This window comes from Octopus bimaculoides, chromosome 1, assembly GCF_046866305.1.
Source record: "Octopus bimaculoides isolate indiv1 chromosome 1, ASM4686630v1, whole genome shotgun sequence".
NCBI classification, from domain to species: Eukaryota; Metazoa; Mollusca; class Cephalopoda; order Octopoda; family Octopodidae; genus Octopus; species Octopus bimaculoides.
This window is the reverse complement of record NC_142928.1, coordinates 184,038,748-184,057,952: the sequence shown is the minus strand read 5'-3', so window position 1 is coordinate 184,057,952 and position 19,205 is coordinate 184,038,748. Positions and strand designations below refer to the sequence as shown.

Genomic DNA, 19,205 nt, shown 5'->3' with positions numbered 1-19,205 from the left:
TTGGTATATATTTGTTAATATAAGAATGTAATTTGATAACCTTCAACTTGAAAATGAATAAATGTTTCTATTTCGATCGAACTTTCAATTTTTGTTGGTAATAAATTTATCACAATAAGGTGGCAAGTTGGCAATATCGTTAGCACAGAAATTCATCCGTCTTTACATTCTGAGCTCAAATTCCACTTAGGCCAACTTTGCCTTTCATCCTTTCAGAGTTGATAAAATAAGTACCTGTTGTGTACTGGGGTCAATGTAATTGACTTACCCCCTCCCCAGAAATTGGTAGCCTTGTGCCAAAATTTGAAGCTATTAAATTTATCATGATGAAAATTAGCTAATTTAAAATTTATCTCTGTATGTTAGGTACCGCTAATAAAAGAGAGGCATGGCTGTGTGGTTAATATGTTTGCTTTACAAATATGCAGTGTTGGGCTCGATCCCGTTGTACAGTTTTTTTAGTCATGTTTTCTTTCATAATCTCGGGTTAACCAAAGTACTACAAGCAAGATTTCATAAACAGAAACTATGTGGAAGTTTGTTGGAAGGGCCACCCATATTATTAGTGGTAAACTTCATCTGTTGCTTGGTTTTATGCTACGACTTGGTTCTTGGATGTCTTTAGTGGAGTTCCATTTGGTTGCAAATATTCAGGTCTGCTCCCCAGTCTGAGAATGACTTTCTCCTTCTCAACTGAATTAGAAGTAGGAAGACACTAGATTAACTTATGTATATATATATATATATATACAGAGAGAGAGAGATAATAGACATGAGAACAGAACCAGCGATACCGCCACCATTGCTGCAGTTAACAACATTAGCTACAATAGCAATAACAGCACCAGTGACAGCATTGGCAGTTCCCCCAATGGCAAAGACAGCAGTAACAACAACAGCAGCATCGCCATCAGCACCAGCATTATCAACAGCTTCCCTAACGTCCACAGCAGCAGACCTGACAACGCCTATAGCAGCAGCAACAGGTCCAGTGCCACTGCCAGAAATAATGGCAGCAATGACAACAGCAGCTGCAGCGACAATGGCCCTAACAGAGGCATCAATAGAACCACAGCTAATGACACCTCTAGCAGCAATGGTAACTCTCCCACTAATGACGAAGATCACAATAACAACAGCGCCTTCAACCATAACCGGCAGTGGCGATACCATTACCGACGCCCCACCACCACTTCCAGCGACGCCAACACCAGCAGTCTCAGCTCCAGCAACAACAATGGCATCAGCAGCAGCAACAACAACAACAGTATCAGCAGGTACAGCACCAACAACACACGCCCACAGTGATACATTGGATGTTCCGGGAACTCTTTCCAGCAACGTCTCTCCAACTACAGGTCCTCCTTCAGAGTTCCGAAAGGAGATACGTAACGTCACTGGCCAGTCACGTCTGGCAACTAAGAGACGATGGGATTCCATACTCGATCTCATGGAAAATCCTCGAGAACCCAGGCCCCTACATCAACGAGACAAAGCGTTGAAAATTAAGCATAGCTGAACGTGCGAGAATCCTAAAAGACTCACTCGAACCAGGGAACATCCTTAACTCCAGAACGGAGATTTTCAGGCCATGTTTACATTTTAGGAGGTTCCTGCTAGCTTTTTGGAGCCTACATGACGAGGGCACAACCGGAAGTCGATAGCCAGTAGCAAAGGAAGATAATCCCAACTGTTACCTTTGAGTAGTGAGGCATTTTCCCCTCAATATTTTTAAGAGGTCATGGACCAATAGGTTATTGAGATCTGACAATACCCCATAAAGTTATACCTTCTATGGACGGGAAACCTAAGGCAATCCCATAAACCACCCTTCCCCATTTTTAATATGTATCTACTACATATGTGGGAAATTCTGTATGTGGGTGTGTTTGTTTTGTGGAGTTGTTAGCTAACTCTTACATCGTTTTATCGATTTTGATGAAACTTGACACGTGAGTAGAACTCGTGTCTGGAAACCTCTTGACATACTTAGATTGTTGAAAAAAAAAATGATAATAGGGCTTCTGAAAGGGTTCCTTATATGTACTATATATAACTAATATTTTTTAGTTAAACACCTAAGGGAATTAACCCAAAGCACCTGTACTTACAATTGTCAGTTTTTAGCGAAGAGATCAATATTTGATTCTCACGATCAGCGGACCTAATTCTGCATTTCACTACTCAAAAGTTTTGAACTGCAAAACTTTCTTGATTTGAATCTTAAATATTAAAGACTTATTTCATACATTTATATACATACATACTTTTTTCGCTTATGTATGCTACATTTATATATTAGCTTTGATAAATTAGGTTTTCAATTAAATTTGATTACACTTTGAATGCCCATAACTCCGATAATTCTGCATTTTTCCTGTTAAACTTATTCGATGACAGTAGATAAATTTTGATTTCAGAACGTATTTAATAGGTGTTCCCAATCCTGCTTTTTCTCACGGACAGCTCTATGTCGGATGCTCTAGCGTTTGAAATCCGGAAAATTTATTCATCTATACACCCAACAGCAAAACCAAAAACATTGTGTATCACGAAGCCCTGCAAGACTGAAATTTTGGAACAAAGATGCCTCTCCCTCCGACAACCTCTCTTGCCAACCTCCGACAACTTCTGTCGCCAATCTCCGACAACCTCTCTCGCCAACCTCCGACAATCATTCTCGACAACCTCTCTTGTCAAACTCTCTCGCTAACCTCCAAAATCTCTCTCGCCAACCTCCGCCAACCTCTCTCGCCAACCTCCGACTATCTTTCTCGCCAACCTCCGACAATCTCTCTTGCCAACCTTCGACAATCTCTCCCTCCTCCAGCTGATAGTTTTTTGTACTTTTTCGCAACAGAAAATATACCTTTTGCGGCAGTTGTAACGAAATTGCGTTTTTATATCAGAGTAATAAGGCGTTTAAATAAGGCATTTAAATAGAACATCTTTACCCCCGGGAATTACCGGGTACACCAGCTAGTATATATATATATATATATATATATATATATATATATAGATAGATAGATAGATAGATACGAGGGAATGTTGAAAAGGTCCTGGCTTTAAGGATATCGCAAAAGGCCTAGTCGGTGGCCCAACCTTCCGAGTTCTTTTACAGGATTTAGAAAAACTGAAAGACTGCTGCAATAAGTGCGGGAATCTGACAGGAGAACATATTGAATAAACTCATAATTGACTGATCCTCGTGTACTTTCTTTTACCCAAAGCCAGGAACTTTTCAGCACCACCCCGTGTGTGTGTGTGAGAGAGAGAGAGAGAGAGAGAGAGTGTGTGTGTGTATATACATATTGATGTATAATAAAAAGAACAAGAAGAAAAAAGACAAACAGGATACCAGAAGTCAGTTTGAAATTTTATTAACAGATGAAAGACCAGAGAAGAGTTTCTCACGCAGAAAATATGGAAGAAAGCTGAAGACAGTTCCTGAAGTCTTTGAGATTGAACGCGTGTTATGGCTTACATCATCTTCGTTAACGTCCGTAACTGCCACCGATGCTTCCGCCTCCTCCACTACTTCCACCGCCTCCACTGCTTCCACCGCCATCACCACCCCATGAACCGCTACCTCCACCACTGCTACCTCCACCACTGCTACCTCCACCACTGCTACCTCCACCACTGCTACCGCCACCACTGCTACCTCCACCACTACTACCACCCCACGAGCCACCTCCACCTTTTCCTCCGCCACCCCATGATCCGCCATCACCACCTCCGTTACCACCCCAAGATCCACCGCCTCCATGGCCACCCTTTGACCCACTGTCACCACCTCCGTTACCACCCCACGATCCACCACCACCCCACGATCCACCACCGCTCCACGACCCATCACTACCGCCCCACGATCCACCACCACCACCACCCCACGATCCACCTCCATCATTTCCACCTTTCCCTCCTCCACCATTACCATTTTTACCTCCCCATGATCCACCACCGCCCCATGAGCCTCCGCCATTTCCACCACCACCATTTCCACCACCGCCACCACCACCATGTATGTAGCTGCCCATGTCATCAGTGTTGCAACGATCGTTCGAACACATGCACCATGATTCACCGTTAAAATCGATACATCCAGGTTTCAGGTGACTCGGTAAATTGGGGAAAGCTGATGAACATCCCCTGTAGATAACTGAAAAGAAAATGAATGAACTGGATGATAAAATAAAAGAAACTGGAGAGAAAAGATAAAAAAAATATCAGGCGGTGGATTGTCAGAATGGTAAGAACATGGGAAAAAATTACCTGCGGTTTTTATTTACGGCTTTTTATGTTCTGAGGTCAAAACCGACTGATGTCATCTTTGTCGCTCATTTATTCTGAACGGAACGCTAAAAGAAAGTAGCAGTAAAATTCTGGGGAACGATTTAATATTCCTGTAGTAGGAATATTTGGCAGAGTCCTAAACACCAATTCACTTCCAACAAATTGAATCCAGATCGCTGTATTTGAATGGCCAGGACTTTGTTAGAGCTTGATGACATCAGCAAACATCTGTCCGATCAAATCTCCGGTAGAAATCACTGTATCACAATGATCATGATTCGCTCAATTATTGATGGCGTCAGCAAAGAACTAATCACTTGGATCTCTACTAGAAGGAGAATGTCATTAAAATTTTGTTTTCAGCACCTTTTTTCCTTGACAGAAATATTACCTATAAATAAAATTAGCTGTCCGCTAGCTGCCAGTGGTTGCACACGTCTTAACCTTATACAAACGATTCTCACAACTACTGTGATTCTCTAGACAAAGTTGAACTGTTTAACTGCTGCAAACATTTCTATCGAGTCATTGGTCGTAACGACGTCACATTGTTTTGTTTAACGATAAATAACCATTTTTGTATTTACACATTCACGCAAACTACTTGTTCTTGCATCCATCTTCCAACTCTATCAAATCGCTACTAGTGATAACTAAATCAGAAGTATTCTTATCATTGCATTTACATATAGCACACCAGATATGAAGGGGATTATAACTGACTTAGACAAAGAAGGAAAGAACAAAAAAAAAAAAAAGGAATGGAATAAAAATCTATGGATTTCGATTACAAGCTGATCAATGAAAAATGCTATTATCGTAACACGGACAGGACCAAGAAGAGCCTCTAAATAGTCACTCTGCTAGAAATAAGCAGTTGTCTCCTTCAAATCACACCCTGTTGTCGTTAAAGATTGAAAGGATGCATTGGTTAATTTTGGCATAGGTAACCTTAAAAGAACGAGATGGTCACGGATGAAATGCCTATGGATCTTAGGTCAACTCAGTCAATTTTTAATGAGCTAATGAGCGAGTCTTTTTGCGGTCGCTCGTCATTCGAGAAATAGTAGCCAAATTTCTTTTCAAATACACTGTATCCACTTAAAACAAAAGGATGCGTTAAAAGAGTGATCCTAGATATACTATGACTCAAAAAGAAAACGCATAGAATTGTCATTGCTAGAATGACTTTGATCGTGGCTTTGCTCGATCAGCGCTGACCTGGGATTGAACAATAACAACAATTGTCTTTATAATAATCGTTCGAGTTTCAATAACAGAACATATTGGATTAAATACGCGGAGTTCTTGAGCGGACAGATAGAATAAGGGAGATAATCATTTCTTCTTAATATTTGACAAAATTAGGATTTTGAACTTGAAATTAAGGAATAACAATGAAAAAGATGCATAGGATATATATACTTTGTTTGTTTACTTATTACAAAGTTCTAAAATTTTCTAGTCATTAGTAAGCAGGTATTGTACTATTTCATTCTGTTTAGAAATCGTCAGCATGATATAACTTGAGGTGTATGAATTAAACGCTTTTGAAGAAACTTTGAATAATGAATAAAAGCCGCTCGGATGGACAAGTAATAAGGAGGCTTCTATGTGGGCGCTAGACATGCTAGGAATGGAAACCATATCTCACTCAAATTACACCCTACTGTAAAAAAAAAACAAAAAAAAACAAAAGCAAAAACAGACATATTGGATGCTATGGTCTAAAGAAAATAGGCTAATTGCAGAAGAAAGCTTTTGATCATAGGTCCGCCAAATAACGGTTAACTTGGAGCTAAGCAAACACAACCATCCTTTGAAGGTTTATAGAATGGCTACTGTGAGTGAATCTTTAAGTTACTATGTGAAAATCCATTGTGGAATGCATTATCATCATCATCATCATCATCATCATCATCATCACTATATCACTTCCATACAGAAAAACACAGTAAAACTGAAGGTCTAATAACCAAGGATGAAGAAAAAAAAATGAATAAATAGATAATATATAAATAAATAGAGGCACACAGTTTTAAATTTTGCGGGAGAAGTCTCGTGATTTTTACATATGGTATGCCCCTGGTGGTCAACTATCGTAGAGGAGACAATCTCTTCTAGATAAAGTTAAGCGCCGGGATTGTAAGACTGAATTTTAAAGAGAGGGACAAAGAGTGAGAAAGAATGTGTGTGTGTGTGTGTGTGTGAGAGAGAGAGAGAGAGAGAGAGTGACACCAAATGAGAGAGAGTGTGTATGTGCACGTGTGTGTGTGTTTGTGTCTGTGTGTGCGTGTTTGTGCGTGTGAGAGAGGGAGAGAGGAGAGAGATAGATAGATAGAGAGAGAGAGAGAGAGAGAGAGAGAGAGTGAGAGAGAGAGAGGGGGGAGAGATAGATAGATCGAGAGAGAGAGAGAGAGAGAGAGAGAGTTCATGTGAATGTGTGTATATGCACATTTTCCCAGGGGAGATAATGCAAAAATATTCGATTCAAATGTACTTACCACCTTTCTCCCATTTGCTCGTTCTTGAGAAACACAAACCATCACAGTTAACAGTTGCTAATTTGTTGCCGTTCAAATTTCCATTGACCGGACAGTCTTGGTAAGTATAACTTGCGGAACCACTGTGGCAATCATAACACTTGAGATTATTTCCTCCTCCAGTTCCTGACCAACTACCACCGCCACCACCGTTGCCACCACCGTTGCCGCCACCGTTGCCGCCACCACCACCGCCACCGCTATGTCCTGAACTTCCATAACCGCTCCATACCGCTGGCGCTGAAATTTAAAAAATTGAAATTTTATGTTAATTTATATCAGTGAGGTTTTTCTCTTAACCTGGACAGTAACGTTCTTTTGGAGAATGAGGTGAAAGAAAGTAGCGCTGAAGTACAAAAGGTGGACAATCACTAGTCTATATGGTATTGTACAGTAATACAGTGAAGAGCAAGGAAACTAGCGGACAAAAAGTAATACAAATAATTCAAATAGTAGAGCCGCGAGGAAGAAGTAGCCAAACGTTTCGGAGAAAATACTTCATCAATATTACTTGATTTGTATTAAATAAGTAGAAAATAGATTATTACTATTATCTATTTATCCTATAAACTAGTACATGTAAATAGACTATTGCTTTGTTTAATCTTTCTGTTATCAGATGTATTTGTCAACGAATAATCACTGGTATTGATTTCAGCGGGTAGGAAACAGTTATAAGAACGACATCGGCAGGATTTGTAAGATTTGTAACTAATACGACGAAGCATTTTGTCCGATGTTCTAATGATTTTGCCAAACTACCGCGTTAAATAGATAAATGCTCATCTGGATCCCTAGCCTACGGCTCTCAGACTCCCGTCGAATAATAAACTACAAGGCAGTTTGATTAAAATAAATTTTTAATTAAAAAAAAAAAATCTTGGACGGGGAGCTGGTAAAGCATCGTTTCAGTGAAAGGCTGGGATTTTAGGGCCGTTCTGTGAAGAAGCCAAATCGACCTTCCCTTTCTTCCTTAAACGTAACATACCTTCGACTACAGTAAATGCATGTATAGAGTGACCCCTTTGTGCGGTCTGCACACACCGCACACCCTACACTAGTGAAAGAAGAAGGGCTGAGTTACAAAAGGCTGAGAAATATTGACGTAGAGGAAGATGAGGAAAATTTTGGTAATAGCAACAGCATTAAAACAGCACGACACAGTGAAATAAAAGAAGCCGAGTATTTGAGGCAGACGACAGAAAATGTCAGGATTGCGATAACATCGGTGTAGGAAAAAGCATAAACACAATCTTGTTCATTTCGGTAGAGTCCACATTATATAAACGATCTACATTTTTGGTGTCGACCTTGGACAATGCACAGAGCAATGGATGTCTTTGAGACGTAGATGTCTCGCAGTTTGGGCAGAATAAGTTGGAAATCAAAGTAACAAACACTGCCGTACTAGAAAAAATGGAAGTTCGAAGGTGCCTAGTGTCGAAAATCAAGTCCACAAACCCATCATATTTGGACGTAGAATGTGCCACGAGTTATTTCCCAAGACCATCCTGACAGGAAGTATTCAAGAGAAGAGAACATAAGACATAAAGTCGTCAAAGATATTTGTAGATGACGACGACGTCAAAGAATGGACTGGAAACAAGAGCCTGGATGAGTTTATGCATGCAGCACAGCAGAGAGGGAAATGGAGAGTCTTGGCAAGCTGACCCCTGGTCGTAGCAAGGGCACTTGGCTGATGATTGATGAAGCACAAAGCCTCAAAGTTTGAGAAACGGTACAACCAATCTATACCCAGTACTTAACGGGTAATTATTGCATCAACTAAAATAGAATAAAAGGAAAAGATTGATCTTTGAGGTTGCCATTAGATGACATTATTGTAAAGTTTAGCCATTAAGGTGCCTTAACGTGTAATATTCTTTGTATAAGAGTGAGCTTAGAAGTAACAGTGAAGTCATTCATGTATAGAAAGAAGAGCGTGAAATACATAACAGAACCCTGAGGTATACCAGGGATAATAGATATAACTCACATAGCCGAATAATTAGCTATGGGGATATATGAGAGCGCAGTGTGATGTAGAAGTGTAAGTTTCCAGTAGATATGACTTGAAACTGTACTGACGATCATTGAGAAGAGAAAGTAACTGAAGGTGATAAACATCAAGATATCTACGACTGTTTGCATATCATAATGGATGCGAGGGCAATTGAATTAATTGGTGTTGTCAGAGATGTGAGGACAATGAAACTAATTGGTATTGTCAGAGATTTAAATGCAGAACGTAAAGAGACGTAACTACGTATCACAAAGCTCTACTGATTTTACGAATCTAACTCCTTGGTCAGTGAGTCTTTGTCTATCTGGCTGTAAATACTATCAAATATAAGAAGAAACATTTATGATACTATTCTAAGGGTCGTGGAAGAGATTGTGGGCCTCGACTTTAGAATTTTCCTAGGAGATCCTCTCATGTTTATACAATTTTCAAGATACTTAAATTCGCTGACTTCATTTCCACTTCAGACAGTGGAAACGTTGTGTAATCAACAGTAAGAACAACCTCATCATGTCAGTAACAGTATATAATTGATTTCTGATATAGGTACAAAGATTCCATCCAGAAAGAGGCGTGTTGTCGATTATTCCAACCTCAGTATTGCACAGATACTTAGTCTATCGACACTGAAAGGATGAGGTGCAACTTTGGCTTTTGTAGGATTCGAAATCTGAACCTAAAGAAGTGAAACTAAATACTCCCAATCATTCTGTCCGCCACTCTACCGAGTTGACCAACGTATATATTATTAAAGAATATTTCAACAACACGAAGAGTTGAGATCAAATTCTCCTCTTAAAATTATAATAAAAGAATTCACACGGCCTCTAATTTCAGCCAGTTCTACGCCAGTCACTCAATAAAATGGACTCGTTTCATTACGTCAGACACAAAGTAACGGTGGCTATACATATTTAAATAAACGAATTAAAAATAAGAAATTATAATTAACAAAGAAAATATTATTAATGCAAACAAAAAGGAAGACATGAAATATATTAGTATACTTTACCTGCACAGAAGATGAAGACAAGGACCAACGTTGCACTTCGGCAGTACATGTTGATCGTTTTTCAGACTTACTTCTTATGAATCTAGAAACCCATTCATTCAGTATTTATAGAGTTTGAAATACCTACTTACATTCTATTTTTTTTTTTTTTTGCCGAAATAAAAAGGAAACAAATTACATTAACGAAAAATAAATACGTTAATCTACAAAACGAGCTGCATAATGACTGGGGCGTTGTATTTGGATAGTAGATAGGTTGGGTTTGAGGTGTGCGAGTGTGTGTGTGTGTGTGTGTGTGTACACTATGTATGTATGGATTATGTATATAAATACACACACACAACACACACATGTATATATATATATATATATATATATATATATATATATATATATATATATCAAATTAAAATGACAAGGGAATAAGAAATTATGTCACAAAGTGCATTTGTTTACAGTTGTTTCAGCTACAAGAAGCAATGCGCTAATAGTTGAATGCTTGTGTATCACCCTATAACTTCATCGGGGGGATGGTTGTGTGTGGGAGGGGGGATGGATGTGAGAAAAAAGTGGATGTAGCATAACTGAATGATCTTGAGGTCCGCTTCGTATTCACGACGTCCTGGTTTCGATCGCACCACGCAGCATTTTGTCGTGGGGGAAGAGTCTTTTACAATACTCCCCGTCAAGCCAAATATCATGAATGAAATTGGTCAAACGGAAACTGTGCTGAAACCTGTCGATTCTTTGCGTCTGTAATTGAAAGGACCGACCTTGTCACATTGTGTGAGGCTGACTCTGAAAATTGTATTAAGGGCCTACGTGTCAGGAATACTCGGCCACTTCCACATTAAACACTCAACATCGAAACCAACGGAGATCCATTTTATATAACAATCATCATCATCATCATCATCGTTTAACGTCCGCTTTCCATGCTAGCATGGGTTGGACGATTTGACTGAGGACTGGTGAAACCGGATGGCAACACCAGGCTCCAGTCTGATTTGGCAGAGTTTCTACAGCTGGATGCCCTTCCTAACGCCAACCACTCAGAGAGTGTAGTGGGTGCTTTTACGTGTCACCCGCACGAAAACGGCCACGCTCGAAATGGTGTCTTTTATGTGCCACCCGCACAAGCCAGTCCAGGGGCACTGGCAACGATCTCGCTCGAAAATCCTACAGGAGCCAGTCAGGCGGTACTGGCAACGGCCACGCTCAAAATGGTGCATCTCATGTGCCACCCGCACAAGAACCAGTCCAGGGGCACTGGCAACGATCTTACTTGGCTTGCCGGGTCTTCTCACGCACAGCCCATTTCCAAAGGTCTCGGTCCGTAGTCATCGCCTCGGTGAGGCCCAATGTACGAAGGTCTTGCCTCACCACCTCAGCCCAGGTCTTCCTGGGCCTACCTCTTCCACGGGTTCCCTCAACTGTTAGGGTGTGGCACTTTTTCACGCAGCTATCCTCCTCCATTCTCACCACATGTCCATACCAGCGCAATCGTCTCTCTTGCACGCCACAACTGATGCTTCTAATGTTCAGCTTTTCTCTCAAGATACTTACACTCTGACGGGTATTCACATTGACATTACACATCCAACGGAGCATACTGGCTTCATTCCTTGCGAGCTTACGTATGTCCTCAGCAGTTACAGCCCATGTTTCACTGCCATGTAGCATGGTTGTTCGTACGCATGCGTCATACAGTCTGCCTTTTACTCTGAGTGAGAGTCCCTTTGTCGCCAGCAGGGGTAAGAGCTCTCTAAACTTTGCCCAGGCTATTCTTATTCTAGCAGCTACACTTTCAGCGCACCCACCCCCACTACTAACTTGGTCGCCCAGATAGCGGAAGCTATCGACTACCTCTAGTTTTTCACCCTGGAATGAGATAGAAGTTGTTTCCTGTTTGTTTGCAGTCTTTATTGCACCTGAACATCTGCCACAAACAAAAACTAACTTGCTAGTTAACCTGCCTTTGATGTTGCTGCACCTCTTATGTGTCCATAGCTTGCACCGGGTACATCTTATAGAGTTACTACCTACTCCTTTTCTACATACTGAGCAGGGCCATCTACCTGAAGGGGTTTGTGTTTTATCTACCTTCCTACTTATTAGGATTTTGGTTTTAGCTAGGTTGACTCTAAGGCCCTTCAATTCTAGACCTTGCTTCCACACCTGAAACTTCTCCTCTAGTTCTGATAGTGACTCCGCAATTAGGGCAAGGTCATCAGCATAGAGGAGCTCCCAGGGGCAACCTGTCTTGAACTCCTCTGTGATTGCCTGGAGGACTATGGTAAATAATAGGGGGCTGAGGACGGAACCTTGGTGGACCCCTACCTCTACCCGGAATTCATTGCTGTACTCATTTCCAACCCTCACCTTACTGGCAGCATCTCTGTACATGGCTCGCACAGCTCTCACTAACCATTCTTCTATCCCAAGTTTCCTCATTGACCACCAGATAAGGGATCGGGGGACCCTGTCAAAGGCTTTCTCCATGTCAACGAAAGCCAGGTACAGAGGTTTATCCTTGGCTAGGTATTTCTCTTGCAACTGTCTCACTAGAAATAAGGCATCAGTAGTGCTTTTACCTGGCACGAACCCAAACTGCATCTCATCTAAATTGATTCGCTCCCTAATTAGTTGGGCTATGACCCTCTCTGTAACTTTCATAACCTGATCTAACAGCTTGATGCCTACACACACACACGCATGCATGCATACATACATACATACATACATACATACATACATACATATATACATACATACATACATACATACATACATACATGCATTCATACACACACATACATACATAGGTATGTACATATATGTATGGATATATGCATATATTTATATATTATTTATATTATATATATATATATATATATATATACATACATACATACATACATGCATACATACATACATACACATACACACACTTACACACACAGAGACACACAGTGTGTAGGAGTTAAATAAGATTTCACACTATACTTTTCTTTCTTTCCTAATTTTGTTTTATTTGTTCCCTAACTTTCTTTTTCATATTTGCACATAGTTTAATATTTGACATTTCAAATGTCGTCTAGTAAAAAAAAAAATGTATGGAATATCAAACGTAACAAAGAGCAATCTTGAAAGCGATGAGGGTTTCTAAATAAAAGTACAACGCCGACAAATTTTCAGAGGAAGTGGGCTGTTGATACCATCGGCCCCGCGTGCTTGGATCTTTAAAAATTTTCGGTCAGTTAAAGTTTTTCAAACAACCACCAGAATGTATTTCAATTTTTTTCTTTTTTTTACATTGATACAGTTTTATATTTTGTTGTGTCCGGGGAGAGTCATTCCGTTTTAATGTCTTATTAATTAACACACTCACCGGTTCGATTTCAAATCATTTACTTGCAACCTCTTCCATAAATTGTTGACTCTATCCGTTATTAATGACGAAAAGGACATCAATTTTCTATGGAAATTAACAATTTTTTTCTACTATAGTCACAAGGACTGACATTTTGAGGGGAGGGGACTAGTCGATTACATCGACTCCAGTTCTCGATGGGTATTTATTTCATTGACCCCGAAAGAATGAAAGATAAAGTCAACTTCAGTGGAATTTGAAATCAGAACATAAAGCCGGAAGAAATGCTGCTAAATATTTTGTCCGGCGTGCTAGCGATTCTGCCAGCTCGCCGCATTCTCTAGGAATCAATAATAAAAAAAGTTACATGCCTTCAAAGTTATGTAATTTTAGAATCGATTGTCTAATGTTTTTTTCCAGTATGATGTCATGATCTCGAGAAGGCACAGAGTGTCTCGCGACACACACCGCCGGTAACCCACTGTTCAGGTAACATTCTACTTTTGTTATATTTCCGCATAGAAAACATTGTTTCGTCAATTTCGATAATTCAAGGTTGGACCGCCAGTCTTTAATGGTTTACGAAGTAGATCCTTTGTACATACCTTGCGTAAATAATTGTTGTAATTAACATCCGTAGTGTCGCTGATTCCTATTTTCTTCACACATCAACAGACTGTGATCGATTCCTTCACTCAGGAATACACAAACAAAATCACAAGTCGAAAGAGGAAGAGTGATTAATGTTAATGCAATTCCCAAGGAAAGAGACAATTACGACATCCGGTATGTAGGCAAATGAAACTTGCGGTTGACTAAAATGATATAACTTTAAAGGCTTGTAACATTTCCATTATTATTAATTTCTAGATAAATATGAATGCGATTTTCGTCGTCAGTATATAAAACTGTATCAGAGAAGAAAATGTGAGAAAATTTTGATAGCTTAAAAAAAATTTTAAGAGACCACTTTATTTAATCGACTCTGGAGGAATCAAAGGAAAAGTTGCCTTCAACGGGATTTTTAAACTCAAAATGTAAAGAGTCGGAACAAATAGAACAATATAGGATCTTTTTGGTTTGATCCACAATATATTTTCTAACGATTATACGAGCTAACCACCTTATTTTTAAATTTTATTTTATTTAAAGCGATGATCTAACAAAAACGTTAGCACGTCGGACAAAATGCTTAGAGGCATTTCGTCTGTCATTACGTTCAAATTCTGCTGAGGTCGACTTTGCCTTTTATCCTGTCGAGGTCGATAAATTAAGTACCAGTTGCATACTGGAGGTCGATCTAATCGACTGGACTTTCCCCAAAACTTTCGGGCCTTGTGCCTAGAGTAGAAAAGATTACGTTCTGAGGTCAAATTCCACCGAGGTCGACTTTGCCTTTCATTCTGTCGAGGTTGATAAAATAAGTACCAGTCGAGCACTGGTGTCGATATAATCTATTTGCCCCCTCTCCCAAAATTTCAGGCCTTGTGCTTAAACTAGAAGAAATTTATTTATTTATTAAAAACAGTTTAAGAACCTGAAGCCTAAATGTTTACGAGGTAAAAGTGAAACAGTATATTACTCATAATTTCTGTTAACTTTAAGAAAACTTTATTCGCAGAATCCTTTTTGTTCAGAACACCATGAACCTAAAACCTATAGTACCCCGGCTCCACCAGATATTCAGTTTGCCATGAAAATTGGTAGATTGTATCGTTTTTTCAATAAATAAATAAGTGAAATAAGAATAAAAAATGAGTAAATAGCAAGATATATTTTTTGTCACTCCTTTAGTGTTTGATATGGTCATTGATTTTATTCAGACGAAAAGATATCATGAGATACATGAGACAATTTGATGGAAACTGGAAGAAAATCTTATTAGTTTTCAACCATAGAAGAGAAATAAGACTAAAATAAACTTAGAGCGAGAAAAACTGTTAAAAACTTCAGGAAACATGATAACAGTATTAATGACGCCAGCGAATTTATGTATCTTGGAAATTGTATAGCCATGAGAAGATCTGCAAAGAAAGTTCTAAAATCGAGGCCCACAATCTCTTCCACAACCCTTAGAATAGTGTCATAAACATCGACAATATTGTGGCATTTTCAACTCAGCTGATAGTTATAGTGATAAGTGAAGTTTCACAGCACAGATAATAGAAAAATTCCTTGTTCAAAAATAAATGCCGCAGAACGATTATATGTGTAAAATGGAAGCAATTCAAAAACAAAAACGAAATTAGAGATATTGATAGTATTTAACAAGATATATTTGGAAGAATTTATTTTTAAAAAGTGTCAGTGAAGACCAGCAAATCAAGCCTTAAAATGTGAAGCACTTGCAAAAAGGCATAATAGATAGTGGCCAAAGCAAACTTAGAAAGAACACGCTTTATGTACAAAACAAGAACAAAAGAATCCAAATGATGAAAGGCTGAAGAAACTGGCACAAAAAGAGAGGAATTGTGGGTACAGCGCCAAGCTTTGACTGTCTAACGAACTCGAAACCTGTATGATATAAGAAGTGCAATTCTATTCAGGTTAATTTGTGAAATCTTGGAAGCTTATTGTTTATAAGACACTGCCTTCAATATTATATTAAATTATAAAGGCGATGTAATGTCAAAAACGGTTGAGCAGAGAACTAAATGCTTTGCAGCGTTTATTTACGTTCCTTTCACGTTCTGAACTTAAATCTTAACCAGGAATTAATATTTTTAATGGCTTCGTCGGAGGAGAGAGAACAACATCCATGACCCTTTTCATGGTATCCAAGATTGGCGAGAGGAAGTTATCCTTTGACCAGAGACTTGGTCTGAAAGTTTACATTGTAGAGGATTTTACTAAAAAGCATCTAAGGGTCTGGATATAGAATTAAATCGGGTAACAGATTAAGTCTACTGGCTTTCACTCCTTTGGTGTTGGTAAAACAAAAGCCCTATCAATCCAATTGGCTATATCTCCTCTGCTAAACTTAGTGTTTTACCAATATAAGAAATTATTATCATTACCTTAAATTCTAATGAGAAACAAAACAAAACAAAAACCAAATACATTTAAAAGTTGAATTAAGCAGGTTGTTTTGAAATTTATAGTTAGACCGAAAATTTCTAATTCTCATCTATAGCACCGAACCAGATAAGAAGATTAAAGAAATAAATTTCTGGAGAGAAGTGAGGTTATTACTGGATTAGAGAAACAAGTATGAGAATGGAGCCAAGGGAAAATCCCACTTTCCCGAGAATTACCGGGTACGTCAGCTAGTACATATATATATATAGAAAGGGAGAGAGAGAGAGAGAGATAACAAATGTTCTTAAATGGGCGGCGAAGAAATAAGTAAACATGAAGCTTGATGTATACAACAGGAGCAATATTAGATTAAGATAGCCATTTGTGTAGCGCACCTAATGTAAATACATCATAGAAGGCAAGTTTACTGTTGTATTCATCTTGGAATAATATCCCTTATGGATTTTCTGTATTTAAAACACAATCCACCATATATATCAGAGGTAGATGAAAATCGTCCCAAAGGTGGTCAATGAGAACGCTTATTGTATTTCTGCCTTCTCGGGCATTGTCAATAACATGTACTCACACCCAACCGCATGCTAAGACGAAGTTTGTCGTATAATATAATTGCTATAAAGATAAAGTGATGTTAGTTGAATCCCATAGGTTATGTCCAATCTGTCAGTGCGTTACACTGTTACATCATACTATTTAGATATATAATATAAATATATATGTGACCATATGATAAAATACAGTCTGCATGTTTACTTAAAAGTATATTTATAAACATTCCTTAGAACTAGATATTTGGTGATACTGACAATTAAAATGCTTAATGTTTTACGCTATATTCTAGAAATATTGTAATAATTCTTTCATTTTTAATAGACAATATTTATTCTGTCTCCGAAATTCTAAGCTCCATTGCCTCAATGCTCACCTCCAGTTTCTTTGACGTTATGCATTTTAGAGCCAAATCTAATTTTGGACAAGACTTTGGAATAAAAGACGTTGATATATCAGGATAAGCTTTGCACAACCAGCCTATGAAACACTCGCAGATTTTCCTGTGGTCTCGCCACTTACAATAGAACCTGTTTTGTATCATACATATTGGGCTATAAGAGTTAAGTCTCTTGCCTCGGACATAAAATAAATCGCCAATCCTTTGGATGGTTACTCAGCACCTTATTGACTCGGTCATCTATATAACATTTCTTTGACATTTATGGGTTTCCGTAATACGAACGTAAGTAAATTGCTTACGCAACCCGATATTTTCTTGTACAAAAAGTTAACAAAAAAAAAAAAGAAAGTGCTTGTTTTAGTTATATTTAAATTAGACTCAGTCTTGACCTTAATGCTTAAAAATAAAAATAATAGAAAATGTCATAAAGTTTCAGCAAACAACAGATATGATAGGATGACTTAAATTTTTGTCTGATCTTTATTACTTTACTGTTAATTAGTCATTCAGAATTAACGCCTATTTCCCCCTTTTTTTACAACAGGAGTGTTGTTAGTTCGATATTTTAAGTGTGACACTTTAAGCTAAAACAATTATAGGCTGGTTAGATTCAAATTTCGACATAAATTACCCGACTACTTAACTTCAGATAATATCCACGTATTAAGTTGTATTTGATTAACAAACGAATTTTAGATTATCTGATATTGTAGATTGGTAGAATGGGGAGGATGTCGTACAAAATACCTTACGTTGTTTGTTTCTGCTCTTTACATTCTGAGTTCAAATCCCATCGAGACCAACTTTATCTTTCAGCCTTTTGAACTTAATAAAAATAAAGTTCCAGTCTCGGATCGGTTCGATATACAATAATCCCTCACCATATCGCGGTTCACCTATCGCGGTTTATTATTTAAGCTTACATCGATTCCTCCGTGGTATTGTTTTGTATTTAGGAAGGAATTTCAACCATGTTTCGTGGTCTGCTACCACAACAGCTCCTTTATAGGATCCAGTTAGCTGAAGACATCATCAGGAGGAACCACGTCCGGTTTCGGCCCCTACTCCTCTACCGTTTTGACGTGGCGGGGCCACCCCCATTCGGAGGTGTCTTCAGCTCTGGTGTTGGGTGCATGTCTTCTTTCACTGTTTGTGACTGTTCTAATTCAACTGTGGAATGTCCCTCGCTATGGTTATTTTCCAGGAGGTTCTGGCCACACGTCTTACGGTTCATCAACCCGCGTTGTTGAATTACTTTCTTCCGACATACCTTCCCTTGGTGGATTCGGATCCAGTTAGCTGAAGACATCATCAGGAGGAACCACGTCCGGTTTCGGCCCCTACTCCTGTACCGTTTTGACGTGGCGGGGCCCCTCCTTTCGGAGGTGTCTTCAGCTCTGGTGTTGGGTGTATGTCTTCTTTCTTCTATTCCCTGGCCTCTTCGATGCAGCATCAACGAGTGTCAGCGTCCGACTGATCGTCATGTCAAATATATACAAATTATAAAAATAATTAAAAAAAAAAATATACAGTACAGTACTGTTTCTACTTCATGGATTGTCACCTATCGCAGGGATCGATTGGAACGTAACATCCGCGATAGTCGAGGGATTACTGTAATCGGTTATTCCCTTCTTCCTCAAATTACAAGCTTTATGCGTATGTTACATACTATTATTATTAAGAGCGGTGAGCTGGAAGGATCGTTAGCACACCGGGCAAAATGCTTAGCGGTTTTCTTACTTGTGATTGATTCTGTGGTGTATTTTTTGCTTGAAGGTTAGTGTTGGAATTGTTGTTGAAATTGTTGTTGCTGAATTCTTTGTGTTGCTATTAATACCGTTCTGTATGTGGCAGACGGAGTGAACTTTTATTCCCCTCTGTAAGGCTAGGGGGAGGGGGGAATTATCCATTCTTTTGTGGCGTTTTTCCACAAATTTATTTTGTTGAAAATGAATACTTCC

The 19,205-nt window shown here is 38.9% G+C and overlaps 1 protein-coding gene across 1 annotated transcript; it reads right to left on the bottom strand.

Moving 5' to 3' along the window:
- Positions 1–3,367: 3,367 nt before the first annotated feature.
- LOC106872709 (uncharacterized) lies at positions 3,368–10,042 on the bottom strand. The gene is made up of 3 exons (XM_052972572.2): positions 9,878–10,042; positions 6,804–7,082; positions 3,368–4,165 (listed from the first exon to the last, which is right to left on the bottom strand). Exons 1-3 carry the CDS (start codon positions 9,924–9,926, stop codon positions 3,498–3,500), a joined length of 996 nt encoding a protein of 331 aa, XP_052828532.2. The 5' UTR covers positions 9,927–10,042; the 3' UTR covers positions 3,368–3,497.
- Between the last annotated feature and the right edge of the window lie 9,163 nt (positions 10,043–19,205).

Excerpts from the sequence above, each read along its gene's own strand:
- LOC106872709 (XM_052972572.2), bottom strand. The coding sequence starts at position 9,926 with ATGTACTGCCGAAGTGCAACGTTGGTCCTTGTCTTCATCTTCTGTGCA. Across the intron at positions 7,083-9,877 it reads TGTCTTCATCTTCTGTGCAG|CGCCAGCGGTATGGAGCGGT; the intron begins GTAAAGTATACT and ends TTTAAATTTCAG. Across the intron at positions 4,166-6,803 it reads GAGCAAATGGGAGAAAGGTG|TTATCTACAGGGGATGTTCA; the intron begins GTAAGTACATTT and ends TTTTCTTTTCAG.